We start from the raw sequence: 20404 nt of genomic DNA on the forward strand, positions 1-20404 counted from the left end.
CTGACATTGTGTTCTTGCTAGCCATTTTCTATTCTCAAGTCAGCCAAATCTTACTTTTATAGCCCCATATCGCACATTCACTTTAGCATCTATTTTTTAAAAATCCAAAAAGACAAATAAAAAAGGCACACAAAGCAAGAAGAAATCTCTGGAGCAGCAGATCCCTCTTACATACAGGCAGAAATGCAGTAGATGTTGTGCATAAGGAGTAAACAGAAGTAAAAATAGCAAAACAACACTGTGAAGAAACAGAATGACAACGCTGAGTGCATCAGATGTGGAAAACATGCATGTGTAGATAGAAAGAGCAACTTGTAGCTGCTGCACAACACCAGCAGGGCCGCGGTCACATGACCTGCTCTCTACCACACAGACCTAAAGAATATCTGTGCACGTTTACATTTACAGAGATGCTGCATGAAAAAATACAAGATGTTTGATGCAAGTGTTTTTGTTGGTTAAGCAGCAAGCAGGTCATTGCTCTCAGTGTTTTATACTTCAACACTCTGCCAAAGCAATTGTATGCTAGCAATCTACCTTTCCAATATTGTCATTTCTGTCTGCTTTGTGTCTGTCCTGGAAAAAGAATCCCTCAATTGTTGCTTGTGTTACTTTTTTCAGACAAAATTGTTAGTGATTTTTGGCTGTTATAAATAAAATTGCCCAAACAATTGAGGGGGGAAAATGAGCGTTGAATTAATTTCATCAAGTGCCAGAAGGACCGTTGTCAAAAAGCTGAGGGGGGAGAATAACAAAAATGTCTTTCTTTTGAAGAAATGCCTTCAATGCACAGCGTCGCTAACATTTAAGAGCAGCTATTTTAGTTGGCAGATTTACAGCAGACTTCATTCTTGTATTCATTTCATCGACACACTTCTTTTGTCAGGAAACTGTCGCTGGCACAAACACATAACAGCCTTCAAAGGCTCCAATTGTCTCATGTCTTTCACTAAAGGTCATATATAAGCATATTAAACCTTTGCAAATTTGATAAAATATCAGGTAATGCAAACCACAAGTCTGGCAGCACACTAAGATAATCTTATACAAGTAGAACCACTATTTATATCTCATTTTTCTTGAAGTTAAACAAACTTTATCCTATTAAGTGATTTTAGTCAGAGGTGCTGAAATATTTTTCTCAGGAAGAAAGATCCATATCAAATTTCAGGGACATCATCCTGACTGGTCTATAACAGAAGAGCTGCAATCCACTATACACACAGCTGCCAGTTTAATGTACACTTTACTGAAATGAATGCAGCAAAATACGACACACTGCAATAAATCCAGCTGTCATCAAGGTTAAGCACTAAGTCAAACATAATCAGCGTCTGGGGTATTACTGTATTTACTTCCTGTTACACTGCAGTGCAATAGGTTACTGTTCCTAAATTCCTAAATTAGTGATCAGATCACAGGTAATTTTCAAGGTAATACAACTTATAGCTAGTGCCACTTTGATTTTCTTGGACATACCATTAAACTGTGTTTTTGAGACAGCATTTTTCTGTAAAGAGCTGGTTTAACTGGTTTTCACCAACTTAGCTGTTGGCTTAGTGGTAACACTTCATTAAAAAGTATGAAAGAGGGCACCCAGATAGGTCTACTGGTTAAGTGGGTGACCAATAAACAGGGGCTGTAATCCCCAACACAGCGGCCTGGGTTCGATTCCAGCTCATGGCCCTTTGCTGCAGGCCTCCCTGCCATTTTTCTCCCTGCTTTCCTGTCTGCCTCTCTACTAACCTGTCGAAAAAGGCCAAAGAAATAACTCTATTTTTTTTTTTAAAAAGTGTGAAAGGAAGTTCTTTTGTATGTACTTATTACCAGTACATGGATCTGAGCTGATAGGTAGATATACACTACATTGCCAAAAGTATTCGCTCACCTGCCTTGACTCACATATGAACATAAATGACATCCCATTCCTAATCCATTGGGTTCAATATGACGTCGGTCCACCCTTTGCAGCTATAACAGCTTCAACTCTTCTGGGAAGGCTGTCCACAAGGTTTAGGAGTGTGTTTATTGGAATTTTTGACCATTCTTCCAGAAGTACATTTGTGAGGTCACACACTGATGTTGGACCAGAAGGCCTGGCTCTCAGTCTCTGCTCTAATTCATCCCAAAGGTGTTCTATCGGGTTGAGGTCAGGACTCTGTGCAGGCCAGTCAAGCGCTGGAATTCACTGAGCTCCTGAGAGCGACCCATTCTTTCACAAATGTTTGTAAAAGCAGTCTGCATGCCTAGGTGCTTGATTTTATACACCTGTGGCCATGGAAGTGATTGGAACACCTGATTTTGATTATTTGGATGGGTGAGCGAATATAGTGTATGTAAGATTTAATATTATATCATGTAAAATATCTATTTTTTGGCCTCCTTAACATGTCTTTCCGGTATTGCTTCTGACATTTTATGACATATTGTGAGCGAAATAAGCACTGCTCAACATTTCCGCTTGAAAAAGGCAGTGAGCAGATAACAGTACGAGAAACATGGATTCAGACTTCCAGGGTTTCATAAGTAACAAACCTCAGGAACCAATCCTGTCAACATGCAGGGCAGGACTTCTGTATTGTAGTCTTTCAAAATTGGTTTCCAGCTTGAATGTGTTTGACTGAATTACTCCAATATTCCATCTTGCCATTGTGTAAGGTGGAGAAGTTTTACAGTGTTTGAACAGTTGTAGGTGAGCTGGTGTGCTTGAGCAGCAGAGGGATGAGTGGAGACGGGGTGAGGACTTCATAGATCTGCGTATGTGATTTCCATGATGAAACAAACATGTAAATATGTAACTTTGATACACCAAAATTAGTTTTTAGGGTTTAATTTGTTTTACCAGATTTTATTTGATCAACCTTGTCGCTGATGAGATTATTGTTCACAGTGATTATTCTGTACTTGTTTTATTGTGCTGTGGTTTTAATGTGTCAGTAACCTCGACGGCATTGGAAATGAGGGAAACCTCAATGAATAAATAAAGAATGTTTTGAATGAATGAATGAATTAACAACCAGAGAAGAGTTTATGCTATATTAACTAGCAATTACATGAAAATGTATCTCAGGCAATGATGCTAAAGTAATGAGTGGTCTAAAAAGTAAAAAAGTAGCAAGTAATGTGTAACAACACTTTTTTTTCAGAAACAATTCCAACACTGAACAAATAAGAAGCACCTGCTCTAAAACAACCAGGAGACTGGGTGAAAACATGATGCACAAACATGAAAATATCTTTATTTGAAAATATTCAGATTTCATTTATGTACATTAGCCCTTTATTTCCACAATTTTTAATTCAAGTGCCAGTTTAAACGGATTAAATAATAACAATCTCTGTCTAAATTTGGACGATGACGTGTCACTAATTCAGAGTAGGATCAACATTTAAAAATGACAATGGTAACTTTCTCGGCTTGTTCAGAAACAGCTTCATCTCCTTCTTAAAATGTGATGTTTGTCCATCACTCTCAGTCTTGCATACTTATTTAAAGGTTAATGCTCAGTGATTTCAAACCTTATAGTGTTACTTTCTATTCTCAACAGTACAAAAATGAACAACTCGCACACACTACATGCATGAGATGAATACGCTGTTGATTGTACAGGCTTGACACGTTCACAGTATTGTGCACAATCCTGAAAATTATGAAAGTGTGTTGCTACTACGGTCACATTGTAAACATGGTCTCTAAGGCCTTCGAGTGGGGAGCCTCTAAGCTTCAACAATTAAAAAATACAGGCGTGTTGAAATAGAGAAAAACAAGCAGACATAAAATCCCACCTTGCCTTCCTCTTGAGCATTTCCTTTGATTTGGTTTCTCTATTATGTGAAGACACTGTGTAAAGGTCCCGTGTATCAGTGCAGCAGCCTTTGCAGCAGATACAGTCTGTAGATTCGTACCGATGCTTGTTATACAGATATTTTAGCTTCCAGTCTTGGTAGGTCTTAGGAGAAGGTAGCGGTGAGAATGGCCTCTTGCTGCTGCTGATGAAGGGTCCCGATGCCGACCGCCGGCGCAGGAAGGGCAGGTCGGCTCACTAACCGGAGCTGATGGGGACAGAGGACACAGTCGATTTGGGTAATATGATTCATTTCTCAACCGTTAGGCTCCACATTACAGTCTGGACGGTTTCAAACACTGCTCACCTTGCAGGCCAGCTGCTTCTCAAACCTGGGGGCCACGAACGACCAGGGACCCATGTTCTGAGGCTCCTCCTGACTCCAGATGAACTCTGTGGGATCGTTCGATATTTAAAAAACGATTACGATCGACAGCAAAAAAAGGACACGATTCAGTGTTTTTAGAGGTGACTTTGTGGATTAGGAGCCACTTTGGCTGAAGCTGCTGTTTTGTTCGTCAGCAGAAAAATTCCTGATCAGTCTGAAACTGCTTTACTTCAGTATGTTTGGTGGGGAACAATGATACAGAGAACTGAAGTGAAACCTGAACTTTCAAGGTTTGTTTCAGCTGTAAGAAAATCTCATTCAGAATCACACTAATAGCAACACAAATGAACAAACTCAAGCCTTGTAGTACAACCTTGTTCAACAGTATTTTAAGCAGCTCACCCTATTAGTGCAGATAACGGTTGTAAACTTGTAAAAAAGATATAGTGTTGTTTTATATTTACTATCTTTCAGAGCTACGACGACATGAATGATGAGGAGATAGCTATGCCAGTGCTTTTTTTCTTTAATTGAAGAAAATCATTTGCAAGTTTCAGCTTCTTATATGAATATTGCAGGCAGTCTTTTTACATAATGGTTCAAACAGATAACACCAGGTGAGACTATTAAATAATGACACTAATGCTACAAATCAGTTTATTTTAGTTTTATTTAATTAAATTCTTGATAATTTAAGCTGTGTAAAATTTTCATGGACTATTTATGCTTGGTCATTGATCAAAGTACGATTAAAAGTTTGATTAACTTGTTATTATGCGCAATATTTAATCTGTATGTGTAACATTACTTTACCTTCTCACAATCACTGCCTTTATTATTACTTACTTTTCTATTCTTGTCTTATTTCAGCTTACTTATCTTTAGTTGTAGTAATGTATCGTATTTATATCTTATGTCTATTATATTAGGCATTCATTCTTGATGTCTATGTTTTTTTTCTATTTCTGAGCAATATCTGGAACAAATTCCTTTCATGTCAATAAAGTTCTATCTTCTCTAATCTAATCTTAGAACAACAAAAGCCAAATTGTTGCATTATGATGCACTAACCCAGTAATCACCTATATTTTGATAAAGAACTGATACTATTTTGATTATTATGCAATTATGTTGTATAAAAATCCTACTATTTTTGACATCAACAGCATAACTCATATTCAGTTTTATTTTTATCCTGACTACACTGTCTTTTTATGCCATTATCATTAAATGTGGGTCAGTTCTAGCATCTTTTTGGAGACTTATCTCTCAACAAGCATCCAATAATGCAGAGTTAAGGGCTTTTTTTCAGCCCTCAGTTGTAAGTCTTCCTCACAAAAGGCAGCTCGCCTTTTGCTACTGGTGAAATGCTGTGAAGTGAAGGCAGCTCAGATGAGCATATTAACATTTTGATAAACTCAGAGCTCCTCTTATCTTGACTTTGGCAGTTGGATGAACAGAGGACATAAGTTTAATTGAGTTTCAGTGAATAGTTGAGAAACTGTAAAAGTGAAGGGGGCAGGAAAATAATTCTTCACTAAAGAGAAGGATATTGACACCGACAGGAAGTTCCTCATGTTTAAAAACTGCATAAAATAACATGTAAGACAACAGCCCTGCAGTGAAAACTGGTCGTGTGAAGCTCATAATTTAGCTGTTTGTCAGAGACACTCATGTACCAGCAGAAATTCTGGTTTACTTACAAGTGCACTAATGTTTTCTTGAGAACTCTCAGACAAGCGGTGACAGATTTCTACTGTTCTGCATTCTGCTGAAGGGCTTTCAACTTACTATGACTCAACTTCCGTGGCTGCTTTTGTAATTGTTTTTCTTCCTGACACTCACAGTTTGATGTTTGCATTGTAGAGTGACAACGGTCTGTCTGAAAACTACTTTGCATTCAAGTAAAAACAAATGTTAAAACAATAATGAATAAATATCAAAAGTTTCTGTCAACAAAGGTGAAAGGCTTACTCTAAATCCTTTCCCCAAACAACAAAGTCAGATTTAACAACCTCCCCAGGACATTTAGTAAACAGGTGCGTCACCTTGAAACTACAGCAGGAGTTGGCAGACCTGCGTCTCGGCAATTCCAAGAAAAACCTGATTATTTTTAGTCGGCCAGACGACTGATAGCGATGTGTAGATTTCTCAGAAAAGCAAAGTTAAGAGGATTAAAACAAAACACGAAGAGACTGAATGTTGTTTTGCTGTGGCACAATCTTATATGGACCAAGTACTTTTATCTCAATTGTTATTCCGTTTTATTGAGTGTTCCTTCTCATGCTCTTCTAATGTTTTAATTGATTATGGATAGCACTGTGAAAAGTGTTTCCCTTCGGTATATCGGTCACAGACTGTGGTATTTTCAAATGTCGCAAAGGGGAATTCCTTGAATATCTTGTAAAGCACAGGACTAATGTGTTTTTAAAGAGGAACTGTGGACACAAAGAGACTACAGACTTTTGACACTGTGGTCTAAAAACAGGCTGCTGTAAACAATAGTAAATCTACAGCTGAAAAGTGCAGCTGATTGACACAAAATAAACCGGCCCAGGTTAATATTATATTAAAAAAGCAACCATATGCACTGTATTACTGTAACTTTATATTTTAGCTTCCGATTCTAAAATAATCATAAAAATATTTGACTTTAGAGCTGAAAACTTAAATTCCAAAATGAAACTAATATTTGTTATCAGGGAACTTCAGCTCGTTAGTATTTCTTCTGATCCTCTTTTATTAGATACTTCTTTCGTGATTTTTACCTGGTATGAAGAAAAGGAAACTTCTACAATGACTCTAAACAAACTGAAGGTGTGAGTGCATCCATAAAGTCAGTGTGTTCGCTCAGAGTAAAAGGCTGTAAACTGGGATCACACTACCTTTGGCATTGGGGTATTTTTTGAGCTCCTGCTGCAGAGCGTCCAGAGGAAACGGACACAGCTCCTCCACACGGACCAGCGCTGTGTTCTGGTTGGCTGCTGAGGTCTCCCTCTGTTTCAGCAGGGCGTAGTAATGCTTCCCTGAGCACAGCACCACCCTCTGGACACTGTGTGGAACCAGAAAACATTTGGTTAGGCTTCATAAAAGTTTATGAGCCAAGTGTCCTTCAGAGTGTTTTTAGAATAAAAAAGCACTGCAGACGTAACATTTGAAGACTCAATATTAAGAACAATCTCACACACTTCTACACACTTCAATGAGGCCAGAGTCCCACAGTGACCCGACTTCTCTCCCCCACCCTCCACGGTACACCCTGACTCACTGCATTACATTAATACAAGGCTTTTTGCACATTTCAAGTTGTTTACATCACATGCTATGTAAATTTGTACATTCTCAGGCAAACAATTTGCAAATATTTAAATCCTAAACATTTCTATTACTTTTTAAAAATCATTAACATTACTTAGATTTGCTACACTTGCTGTCTATTGACTTGAAAGTCTTTGTTACTCAGCAGCGGTGTTATGGGACGATCTGTGTACGTTTGTCTGTCTGTGCACAACATCACTCAAAAACGGAAAATTGGATTTGGATGAAATTTTCAGGGAAGGTCAGAAATGACACAAAGCCCAAGCGATTAGATACTGGCAGTGATGCAGCTTATAGTCTGGATCCACAGACTTGTTAAAGATTTCTGTATCTTTGTGAGATAGCGGCACAATGTCACTGTAACTATACCAACAAGTGAACATTACGTCAGCTGCCTGCAGACGATCACATGGTTGCAATCGTACTACAAATCCACCGCTGTGGACTTATTCGGACTTATCCGTCGGAAATCATACAACAACCGAGCAGCTTTGACTGGCTTCACTCTCTGAGTGCTTTTCTTGTTTTTGATACTTCTATCCTTCTTTAAAATTCTTTACTTTTCAGTGTTTACTGTGATGCGCCAAATCACAATGTCAAATTCCTCGTATGTAAAAACTCAACTGGCGATATAAACTGATTCTGATATTGCTAAAGCTGTACCTTTCTCCTGACACAGAAGTATCACCCAGCACCGGCCTGAAGGATGTTCCTGCTGCCAGTTCAGTTAAACTGGACGTCGCGCCCTGGGAAGACCAGACACATTATTCAGCCATTGTGATGGAAAAAATCTATGAAAGGGAGGTTCTTTAGAATATCTGCAGCACTTACAGAGAATCTCAGCAGCGTCTTGGGTCCAACCACAATGAGAGGTTTGCGGAAGTTTCGAATCATCTGCCTCCTCAGCAGGTGGAAGTACTGAGCAGGAGTGGTGGGGTTGACTATCCCCATGTTCACAGAGTCGCCATCCACACCCTCCTCTTTACTGTCACACATCTACAAGGTTAAAAGAACAAGAGTGACTTTAAGGAATTTCTGTTTCTGAAATTTCTTTGTTATAACACTGAAAAACTGATGTTCTATGATTCATTTACTTCGTGTGACTGGCAGTCACTTGTTATTGAATGACTGAAGAAAACCGACATTGAGCATCTCTATCACCACGCTTGTTGTTTTTTACAGTTTCTGTACAAACATACACTAAACTAAACATAAAATAACAAGTGCTTGCTTAGATGGCTCACGTCCACAGATAAAACTCTTTGTACGTTGCTATCTGTAATCGTATATTTCAAAGCTACAAATGGACCGAAATGAAAAGGTAACATCTGAGGTAAAACATTAAATCTAAATGAAATTCTCCAAGATGACAGAGAACACAAAAATTCACACGTTTCTGACTTAAGGACAACTTATAATATGTGTGAGTCAATTGTATGAAGGTTAAAAATTACTGTGTGATGACAGCATAGCACTAAATCCAATAAAAGTAGATTAATTTCTTATTCACACATTGACGGTTATTTTGTAAGACGCAACAAATGTTTTGGCCTTTCATCCAAACAGTTTTAGATGACTGAAAAGTGAACTTTTGGAAAACTCCTTCAAGGGTAAGTGTTGACGTGTGAATGGGAAGAAATGGACACTTTCTTGTCACTAAGTTTCCTTCCCTATTCATGTGACGTGAGTTTTCAGAAAGTTCAGTAAAAAAACATTAATCTAGACATAGATTGTCACCATTTTAAAATGACATTCAAATGTAGTGTTGTGGAAGTAGCTTTAAGTAGCTTCATGAGCTACATGATGTTTGGATTTCAGGTATTTCCATAATATTAAGTTAAAATTAGTGGAGTTTGCCATTTGTAAATACGATGTAAGTTGTGAAGTCATTATTACTGTCTTGCTGACCTGCAGGAAACGCTCCATACGGCAGGAGGAGTGTTCAGGTCCAGCTCCATCGTAGCCGTGAGGCAGCAGGATCACCATCCCACACTGCAGCAGCCACTTGGCTTCACCTGGAAACATAAACGTTTTGTGAAGGTGATTCTTTAAAGTAGGTGGAAGAGAGAATGTGAAACTGAGAAAGAAAACTAAGGAAGTCCACAGAATGTATTAACTTCATTGACAATCGTTTAAAAAGCATGTTAAGTTGAAAAAAAAGTCCCAAAATTACACCATTAATTAGAGACAGAAACTGTGAAAACAAAGAATCATTGGATGTTCATCTTGTGTGAGTGATGCGCAGTTTGAAAAAGGAACCAAATCTGGGCTTAGACTCGTGATATGTCAACACAATCAGTTATTCTATACACAAAAACAAAAAACTCTGCACTCCTCACTGCACATATTCAGTTGAACTGGGCTGAATTACAGGCTGTGTCACAGAGCAACCTCTTCGTTTTTTCCAGTATGTGAACACTGTATGTTGATTCCAGGTTCTTCCAATGTTTGTAAAATGACCAGTTAAAGAAATTCTACCTTATTTTTTAAAAAACTTTTTATGATTTCTGGCACTATAACTGTTATGCTGCACAAAAGACATTTCTGAGCTCTCTCTACTTCTAGTCATGGTTGTGCTGTTTCCATAGAAGTGCAGGACTTTATACTGCAGTAAATAATTATCCCACAGTAAGGAAAAATGTGACAAAAATTCCAAAAAAAAACAGACAGCTTGGGGTTCGGTTTCTAAGTGGTCTCAGAATTCTGCTCTGACATCCTATCTTGTTCAAGGCTATCAGTGGAGTCAAAAATCACACGTTGGCCCAGAGTCCAGAGCAGTGGTAGCAGGAACTCGCTTACAAGTTTCACATGTGATGTTTTTTGTTGTTAACAAACATGTCAGTGCGCTCAAATGTTCACCTCCAGTGATGAAGGTATCAAAGATGATCTGCGCTCCGTTGAAGAAGTCTCCAAACTGAGCCTCCCAGATGGGCAGAAGCTTTGGCTGTGCGATACTCATACCATATTCAAATCCAAGCACTGCCTCCTCAGAGAGCGGGCTGTTACACACCTGAAGACACACAAAGACATCACAACACAACACAACACAACACACAGGGAGAAGTTATATTCTCATATTACACATGACAAAATGCACTGCTTGGCCAAAAGAAAAGTCGCCATCTGGATTTAAGTCAGCAAACAGGTAAGAGCCTTCCATTGGATAATTACTGTAGTTTCAGCTGCAACAACTTATTTAACCCTAGATGATGCAGTGAGGAGCTTCTCATTTCTTAAACAACCATGTTGGAAGACATATCCTGTGGTCATGGAAAGGATGTTAATCTGTCTCAGAAGGATCAAATTATTGGCCTGTATCAAGTAAAGAAAACAACTAAGGAGATGAAACTATTAAAATCAGGTTAAGATCTGTCCAACGCATTATTAAAACCTGGAAGGATAGTGGTGAACCATCATCTTCGAGGAACAAATGTAGTCGATCATGTGGTCTGATGAGTCCAGATTTACCCTGTTCCAGAGTGATGGGGGCATCAGGGTAAGAAGAAAGGCAGATAAAGTGATGCACTCATCATGCCTAGTTCCTACCAGCCTGTGGGGGTTAGAGTTATGATCTGGGGTTGGTCAGGTTCAACAACATTATGTTCCCAAAGATACCTGAATATACTGAATGACCAGGTCTTTCCATCAATGGAGATTTTCTTCCCTGATGACATGAACATGTTCCAAGATGACGATGCCAGGATTCATGGGGCTCACATTGTGAATGAGTGGATCAGGGAGCATGAGACATTATTTTCACACATGATTTAGCCTCCACAGAGTCCAGACCTCAGCCCCATTAAGAATCTTTGGGATGTGCTAGAGAAGACTTTGCACAGCGGTCTGACTCTCCCATCACCAATATAAAATCTTGGTGAAAAATTAATACATCTCTGGACATAAATAAATGCTGTGACATTACAGAAGCTTATCAAAATGACGCCACAGCGAATAAGTGCCACACTCAAAGCTAAAGGCAGTCCAACAAAATATTAGTGTTCGACTTCTTTTTGGCCAGGCAGTGTATATGCCATCTTACAAAGAATGAATAATCCAAAAATTGCCTGATCTGTTTTTTATATGTTCACTCTGATGGTTCTATCTGCTGTAGGAGTGTGTTACCTCCAGGAAACCTGTCTGCTGAGGGCTGATGTGGTTCAGAGGGATGTACATGTCGTTGGTGTCCTGACACACCACCATGGCATGTCGCTGGCTGAATGTGCCTCTTCCAACGTCCTGCCCGCTGATTCGAATGTTGAAGCCTGCAGCAAATTTAATTAAAAAATGAAACAAAATGCAGTGACACCTCCAACTGATCTAAAGCAAATTTTTCTACAGACACACATACCTTGGCAGAGGAGCGAGCCGAACGCCAGGGCTTCTGCTGTCGACCAGTCTAGTTTGGTTCCCTCTTCCAACTTTTGCAACCGAGCCTGAGTTCACAAAAGATAAAAAAAAAAACATATAGTTTAGCTGCTGTCTCACCAACCACCCAACAGAGCTAACAGGGGCGCTGGCCGTACCTGTACGTGGGTCTTTCCGAGGTGGCTGTGCAGCTGGATTTGTTCAGGGATGTCCACAGATCTGGCTCCTACAAACTGCAGCAGAGGGACGGCGACTCCCGTGTCCCAGGTGCTGACTCTGGCCTGCGGTTCCACCAGATCGCCCCAGCGGCCCTGCAGGTTGGTGGGCGGAGGGCTGTACAGCGTCATGTTAGACAGCTTGTCGTTGAGCATGCCGTAGTGTTTGGATTTGATCTGGTCGCGCTCGGCGTCAGTCATCAGACCCTCTGATATCAGCTGGTCTGAGTAGGAGTCGGGGACGCTCTTACGGGACCTGAAAAATAGCAACAATGTGACATCATCTCTTAGCCTTATTAGCATTTTCTTTTTTAAGTTCAGTAAAATAATCTCAGCAATATTGCTCAAAAATTACAATTAAATCTGGCTTAGCATTGTCAGTAATCATAAGACAGATGCATAATGTTCCTCTGCCTCCTCTGCAGTGTCCTTAAATGCTGATTTCTTGTGTTACAAAGCACAGTATTGTTTATTGAGTAAAATCACACAAAATAAAGCCATACAGCTGTTTGATGCATAGTGAATGTGATGTGTTTTGATGGTGAATCAGTTCCATTTAGGCCTGTCAACACGTTCTACTTAGGTTTTTGTGGCACAACTTGTCATACCTGCTCAATCACTTATTAAGTATTCTATTGTTTATTTTGTAATACTGTGACTTGCAGCTGCATGTGGTTCACAGAATATCACTGGTTACCTTTTGCATCATCAATTTTTTTTGCCAATGTGTGCTCAAAGATGAGATTTTTCATGACAGCTTCACTTTTTTCATATTTCAACTCACCTATAAGCAAAGATTATTTAACCTGCTAGTCTAATGCTGCAGATTCTGAGTGAAAATGTAAGTTTCTTTTTTTTTTTTTTTTTTTTTTTTTTTAATCTTTAATAGTTTCTCAGATATTATCTTTCAAGTACAAGTTCAAATTTCCATGCTCAAGTAAACATTCGAAAAGTGGGTTGGTGGGCAAATATATCTGATATATTAACCTAAAATTTCACAGCTACCATTTTAAACATCTGTAGTTTATGATTTAAAAAAAGCTTACTCTTAGTTTAGTGAAAAAAGTTTCAGTATACTGCACTTTGTATGACGTTAACTGATGAATAAAACTACTAATCTATCACTTTTCTTCTTGTACACAGCTGTATATTTCTGTGCGCAACTGTAAACTTCAAACTAAGAAGTAAAGAGGGTGAATTTGTCTGACCGGATGATCTTGTACATGGCCGGGTTGGTGAAGAAGGGCTCGTCCAGCTCGTTGTGGCCCCACTGACGGTAGCAGATCAGGTCCAGGACGACGTCTTTCCTGAAACGCCGCTGATACTCCACAGCCAGCCGAGAGGCTCGCAGCACCTCCTCTGCATCATCTCCGTTCACGTGGATCACCGCACAGTTCACCATCTTACCTGTAGAACAACTGTTTCTGATTATTATATGGTTCGTGATGTTTTTTTTGTATGACATATTTTTAATAAAATATCTAAATATTCAAATGACGTGTTATCTATCAAAACACGCACCTAATTGTGTATTTTAAACATTTTGTTTCCACTTATCTAAAAGAAGACATGTTCTGGAAGCATAATAATCTCAAAATTGGTCAGTTTGTGAAAAATGGTTTTCCTTGATAGATTTTCTTTGCATGTTGGTGTTAGCTGAGTGGATGCTGCTGCTGTTAGAGCGTTTTACTGACCGACGTCACTGCAGTACAACGAGGATCTCCCTCTCTCTGATGGGGTGGTGTAGCCCACTTGGTTGTTCACAATGAGGTGGATGCTTCCACCGACTCTGTAGTGAGGAAGGTTTGAAAGGGTCAGTGTTTCCGGAACAATCCCTTGGCCAGTGAAGGATCCGTCACCGTGGACCTGTGGAGAAGACAATAACAGTGATGATCTGAAGATTTCTGAATTATGCAGGCAGTTTTGATCAGGAAATCTTTAGCAAATGAATAAAGGTACATTGTATGTAAATACAATTACATGAACTCTGACATTCTAGCATACTAAACTGACAAAATTAAGATTCACTCCAGATGTGTTTCAACACAAAGGTGAATAACAATTTGTGCTTGATCTGTTTTTTGTTAACAAAAAGGTTCAACAACTTGTTAAAAACTCCCTTTTTGATAAACTCTTTTTCTTTAATGAACAATCCAAGCAAATACTTTTAAACCTTAACTATTAGGCACTCATAGCCCTGCTTCAGTCAAAGCACAATGCACTGTATCTGCACTGGAGCTTTCAAAGGTTTTTCCATCACACTTTAAAGAGCTGCAAACTGGATCAAGATTGTCTTTCTTAACATATGTCTTAAACTGGGGCTTAATGTGATAGAAACTCTTCTCTTTCAGCACATAAATGTGAAAACAGTCTTCTAGTTGCAACTCTGCAGCTACATTATTCTGCAAAGTGAAGGCCAAACGTCCAAGACGATACATATGCCAACAAATGTTTAATCAGCGTCTGTACCTCAGAAAGAATACAAACAGCTACATAGCCAGACTTTCTTTACTAAAACTACTAAATATTCGCCTGGATTCAAATCCACACTAACAAGTAAATCACTTGTGCCAAGTTTTATTTCAGACTACAGCTCTGTCACAAAACTGACAATGTTTCTAACAGTCTGGCTGCTTGTGTGTCTCTGAGTTCGTGATCTCCTACCTGCAGACAGACGACCTGGTCTCCCGGCTGGGCGTCTTCTTCAGGTGAATAGTCTCCTTCTTTCCTGAGCTGCTGCCTGGCTCTGGTTTTGCCCTGAGCCACGGGGTTGATGGCCTCGAGGTGAGACGGGTTGGGCAGCATGGTGACATGAAGAGGGTGTCCGGCTCCGAAATCCAACTCCACCGAGGAGGTGAGGTGGGAGAGGACGTCGCCGATGGCAGGCGAGGTGTCAGGGAACTCGCTCAGGCCGCGCATCTTACGGAACATGAGCTGGGGAGAAAAAAAACGACGGCAGAACGATGCTGTTTGACGTTATCTCACCCCTGTTTAGCCCTCGGCGGAGAGGCTGTTTACTTGTGTTGGTGATTACAGCGGAGCGACATAAACAACCTCATCTTGGAAGGTCACGGATCACGTCAAAGTGTGCATGTCTCATTAAACGTGGCTGTCTAACCTCTGGAGGGAACTTGAGCAGGCCTGTCAGGAGGTTGAGTCGGCCTCGGTGAGGCATGCCGATGACAACGTCGGTGACTCCGCTGTGGGCCGAATGGTGGAAGAGCTCATAGAAGAAGCCCATCATGCTCTCCGCTCCTTCGCCTCCATAACGCTTCACAGTAGCAAACTTAGTGGCCAGAAAGTGGTCAAATTCCTACAGGTTGGGAGAGAAAATATTAAGAAATGGATGCTCATAAACTGAGACATCATCACCTTATGATGTGTCACCCAATTCATGCTTGTATACAGATGTTATCTTCCTCTATCTTCTCGGACTGACCTACCTGAGACTCCAGCATGATCTTGGCCAGCTTCTTCCTCTCATCTGGGGAGAAACTCTGTCTTTTGAGCTCCTCAAAGCGGTCAGCGAACCACTCCCTCTCCTCCAGACTGCTCAGCTGGCTGGTCTCCACTGACAGGTGGCCACAGTAGGCCTCCTCCAGGTAGGCCTGAACCTCCTCCACTGAGGCCTGGGCCTTTCCAAAGTGCCGCAGACCTACAGAAGCACATGAAAAGTAGGTAACAGCTGCATCTCAGGTTAAAGAAAGATGTGTAATAACTTGTGTTTTACTTGGCGGGGAGAGAGTACTTTTCACTCTCGTGCATTCATGGCTGAGGTCAATACTATATTTTTATTGTTTTTGGAATTTGCCTTTATTTAGATAGTACAGCAGAAGGAGACAGGAAATTTAGATAAAAAAGGAGTGGACAGACAGTAAAGGTTTGGCCAGCAAGGAACTGACCCAGGGACTGTTTGCTTGACAGCATTTGCACCCATGTGGTCTATGACCTAACCGCTCTACACAGGGTTGCTGAATAACTATTTATAGATTGAGATTTTTTTAACATGTGCATACAATACAATATATGGTGACTAACAAGGATATATATTACACATCACCAAGTAAGATATATAGTTGTTTAGCATTGCTCCAGTTTGAGCAGCCACAACTGTGTTTCACAGCAGGGGACAGAGATGTTTTTTCCCCAATAATCTGAAAATCAGCGAGACATTTTACCACATAACGGGCACTTTTACCTTTAAATTGTACGTTTTTATGATAAAACATTTGTATTTTTACTTAGTTGTGATATTTGACTTACAGGACTCACTTCATCAAAGAATGTCAAGATTAAAAATTCAAGAGTTTTTATTTATCAGATACTCAAACAGTACATGCAGCGAAATGCAAAGTGACTGTTCTGACAAATCCTTAAAAAATATAGGAAAATTAGGAAAAAAATTGTCATATTAAATAATTGTGTGCGTGCGTGTTTTCTTGTTTGTTTAGTATCAGAGCTTCGGTGTGTGTGTGTGTGTGTGTGTGTGTGTGTGTGTGCATAGAGCAGCATGTTATTTACATGTGTACATCAGTCCAGTGTGCTCATATTATGCTCACTCATTTCCATGTTGTGAATCTCAGGCTCTGCTGAGGGGGTTTGAGGTCTCATGAACAGTCACGTTGTACCAGAACGTCACTCAAACACACTCACCGCAATCAAGAATGTGAAGATTCAAGATCTGAACACTATTTTCACTGCAATCAGTTCCTATTAGAGAATAGAAATGACTTTTATAGCAATTCCAAGAGCTTCAGTAGTTGACAAAGTCTCACCTCCCATCCAAGAGGCTTCCAGGATGTATTCTCACATGACTCAAGGTGTGAATGAGACTGGATGACTATGAGCAGAATGACTAAGAAACTACTCAGTGATTTCTTTAATTGCAAACAACAGGTCGTTATTAAGGCTGCATGCATGTGTAAGAAAGCCTGGTTTGAACAGAGACCATGTGACCAGCATCCAGGCTGGGTTGTCCCTCCACAGCTGTGTCCTACCTGAGGTGTTCAGTGGTCCAGTGATGGTGCCAGTCAGCAGCTCAATCTCCGGGACGGTGTCGACAACAGGCGTGTGTGGCAGTAAGGGGTTAATTTTAGCAGCCTTGTGTCCGTGTACTCTGTACGCCTCCACCAGACGGGCAAGACCGTGATCTGCGCACACATGCAAGAAGAAGGAGTGAGGGTGTCCTGACCCGGGATAAACGGGCTCAACTGAGTCAAACTGCAGATAAAACCGCAAACAGCAAACGTGGCGCCTTTCTTTGGCACAGACGCTGTTAAAGCCCCACACAGCCTCGTCTCGTTAAGTGTCTGTACAGTTATTTAACCCCATACTGACCTTGGTTCAACGCTGCGATCCGGTCTCTGTGTAACTCCTGCTCCCGGTCGGTCCGCTTGGGTCGGTACCCGTAGACGCCCTTCTCGGTGTGATAACAGCAGCCGACGACCTGCCGAGCGGCCCTCGGCGGCAGTCTGCTCAGGGAGCTCCTCAGGAACAGCACGGCCGACATGTTTTCAGCTGTAAATCTGTAATCTTACATGAGAAAGCTACACACGCCAACCTAGTGCAGCGGGACGTCGGCCATACTGCGGTCAGGGGGGCAGGTATGGGAGGAGAAGCCGCACCGGCAGCCGATTGGCTGAAGTTCCTGCACGAGTTTCACAACACCAGTGTCAGAAAATAATTACTTTTTGTTTAGTTAACACTAAATCACTAGGTTAGGGTTTGTAGTGCGTTCCAGTTTGGAACAAAAATATGTAATCTTTAAGCTATCGCTAAAAATGTCCAACTTAAGTGAAGTAGAGCGTGACGTAGAGCAACAAGTGGGAAGTAGATATCTGTGCTACGTTCAAGTGTTCCTCGAAAATTACACCTTCCCAACAGGATGTCAAATGATTTTATTGTTGTTTTGCTGAAATGTTCTTTATTTTGAAATAGCCTATCTATGAATGTATGCCAATGAAACCACAATGTGAGGGATAAACTCCTTAAACAGTATTCAGTTCATTTTTGACAGTTTGGCCAATATTTGTGCAATACTTCTGTCACTGAAATGGGCGCTGACCTAGTCATTCTACCTATTGTTTTTGTGAACTCTAGTAATTTTGGTTTTTCTGTTCTCCTCTCAGCCTGGACTGCCTCCTTTCGTGTGACCACCTGCCTTCTGGGGTTTTTGGATTCACCTCCTCACCAGCCAGCCGGCTTTCCTCCCATTCAGTCAGTCATCTGGCTCACCTCCAACATTCCCTCCGCCATCTTCAGACCAGCACCGGCCTCAGCCTCCACCTGCCGTCGCTGCCTACTGACCCACCTCCGAGCCGCCGCTTCCCCCACTTTTGAGCCTCAGCCCCACACTTCCTAGTTGCTGGCTGTGCACCAGTCCGAGCAGGCTCAGTTAGGTTATTTGTTTATTGTTCTTGTGGTATGCCTTATGGTTTTGAGCTCCCAGCTTATCCCTTTGATGCATAACATGGGTCAAAAGTGACCCAAATCCAATGGAAAATGGGTATCTCCTGATGTGGTCGCATCAAAGGGTTAACTTAGTATTTCCTGTTATAGGTCTTGCATTAGAGAACAGATTTCTTGTGTATTGTGTTCGCTTTAATGTTTCTAGTGTTTCCATGGGGTATGAATAATTTTGAGGACTGTACAAGCTGTTGAACGCTGTATATGTCAGTCACCTGGGTCCACTGTGCACAGACTTGTATAGCGGAGACTAAACATTTTCATAAGTGCATGGCTCAACACAGGAGAACCAGCTCCTCAGGACAAGACTCAGCATCAACCTGCATTTGAAGGATGAGGGACACTCCTTTGAGGACAGTAAAGTACACATTTGGACAGAGGACAAATGATTACAGAGATGAGTGAAGGAATCCATGTCAAACAGGAACAACTATCCCTAAGCAGAAGAGTGAGACTGCCGCACCACTTATCAAACACCTACACCACAGTGATACAATCGCTTCCTAGAAGGATTCACCTTCATTAATATCTTGAGCCACTCCCGACATTTCAGATTCATGTTCTTTGTTGTGCAAACTGGCAGTTCCACTAAGATTGCCATCGTTGCTGTTCTACCACCTGGTTTCACAACGATTCACACCTTGAAGCATGAGAGTCCTTGTCGTGAATGGGCCATAAGCCATGTGAGCTGGAGTGACTTTAAAATGATGAAACTCCTGATCAGTCAGAACTACAGAAGCCTCTATGAGGAGAGATGAAATGTCTTTAAGAACCTAAAAGAGAAGTACAATTGATGTCCACTGAAGCTCCTAAGATAATTTTAACATATAAAACTACTACTAGAAATAACATATCTATGATGTTTCATAGAAGTAGATCTAACTTCTGAATGTGTTTCATCTGTTAAAGCTTTGAGTTGTGTCATTCAGAATAGAGAGAATGATTTTGACATGGATCAGACATCACTGGGACTAAGATCCAATCAAGTAATTTTTTAAATACAATTTTATCTCAATCCAGATTTTCTTAATAAATTGCAATTCATAAAATATGATAGTTCTTTGAATATTATTCATGATCTGTACTGTTACGGGGCTGCATAAACAATCAACCCTGGAAATGAACCCTTAGTTATTCTGTGTTTGTTCAAACAATGTGATTCTAAATACAAAAATTCTGTTTCCAACGATGCCCAACATTGTATTAATACATTTGCCTTAAAAAGTTACTAAAATGTAAAAATAAATGAAAACCCCCATAATTTGTACATCTGAGGCCTCCTTCAAAAAAATCTATTCAAAAGGATCAATGATAAATAATTGAGATGACCTTTTTGATGCAAAACTATTTGTATATATCCAGTATAAAGCAGTCAGGAGTGCTGATATTTAAGCAATATTAATAATATAAAATATTATTGTCACAAAACTCTTCTTTACCTGCTTTATCAGTTCAGGGATGTTGGATATATTGTTGCTGGAGCAATATTTACCAGTTTGTAACAGAAGTGTGGCATGTCCAAACATTCACAGGTATATTTACAAAATGCCAATACTTTGAGCCAGCGTTGCACCCAAGCTGCTCTTTTCAGGTCTACTTTAGATCTCTACCACTGGGTGGAGGTGTTGTATAGTACTTTCCATAAAGAGGAAGATTTTTTTTAATGTAAATAAAATTCTAATGCCTACCTTGGACTTTGTGGTTAATTTTAAGAGACCTCTGGAGCCATTATAAAGAAACCATTACTTCACATTGCTTTCAGCAGTCATCCTATGTCTCAGCACTGGGACTAATTACATCCTAATGCGTGTTTTGATGACTCGGAACGTGGAAACACCTGCAACATCTTCCCCCACGATCCTCTACAA

At 40.4% G+C, this 20404-nt stretch overlaps 1 protein-coding gene across 1 annotated transcript; it reads right to left on the minus strand.

Annotated features, from left to right (window-relative positions):
* Positions 1-3214: 3214 nt before the first annotated feature.
* On the minus strand, positions 3215-17580 carry dhtkd1 (dehydrogenase E1 and transketolase domain containing 1). The gene is made up of 17 exons (XM_035946940.2): positions 17409-17580; positions 17069-17221; positions 15515-15726; positions 15190-15384; positions 14736-15005; positions 13766-13937; positions 13280-13478; positions 12015-12327; positions 11840-11924; positions 11614-11753; positions 10351-10501; positions 9400-9506; positions 8323-8487; positions 8155-8237; positions 7059-7225; positions 4153-4238; positions 3215-4053 (listed from the first exon to the last, which is right to left on the minus strand). Exons 1-17 carry the CDS (start codon positions 17578-17580, stop codon positions 3952-3954), a joined length of 2772 nt encoding a protein of 923 aa, XP_035802833.2. The 3' UTR covers positions 3215-3951.
* Positions 17581-20404: the final 2824 nt, after the last annotated feature.

Source organism: Amphiprion ocellaris, chromosome 3, assembly GCF_022539595.1.
Source record: "Amphiprion ocellaris isolate individual 3 ecotype Okinawa chromosome 3, ASM2253959v1, whole genome shotgun sequence".
NCBI lineage: Eukaryota > Metazoa > Chordata > Actinopteri > Pomacentridae > Amphiprion > Amphiprion ocellaris.

What these genes read in the sequence shown, in the direction of transcription:
- dhtkd1 (XM_035946940.2), bottom strand. Translation starts at nt 17,580, where the DNA reads ATGTCGGCCGTGCTGTTCCTGAGGAGCTCCCTGAGCAGACTGCCGCCG. An exon ending in AGATCATGCTGGAGTCTCAG is followed by an intron (nt 15,385 to 15,514) that starts GTAGGTCAGTCC and finishes CCCAACCTGTAG; the next exon opens with GAATTTGACCACTTTCTGGC. An exon ending in GCCATGTACAAGATCATCCG is followed by an intron (nt 12,328 to 13,279) that starts GTCAGACAAATT and finishes GCTATTTTTCAG; the next exon opens with GTCCCGTAAGAGCGTCCCCG.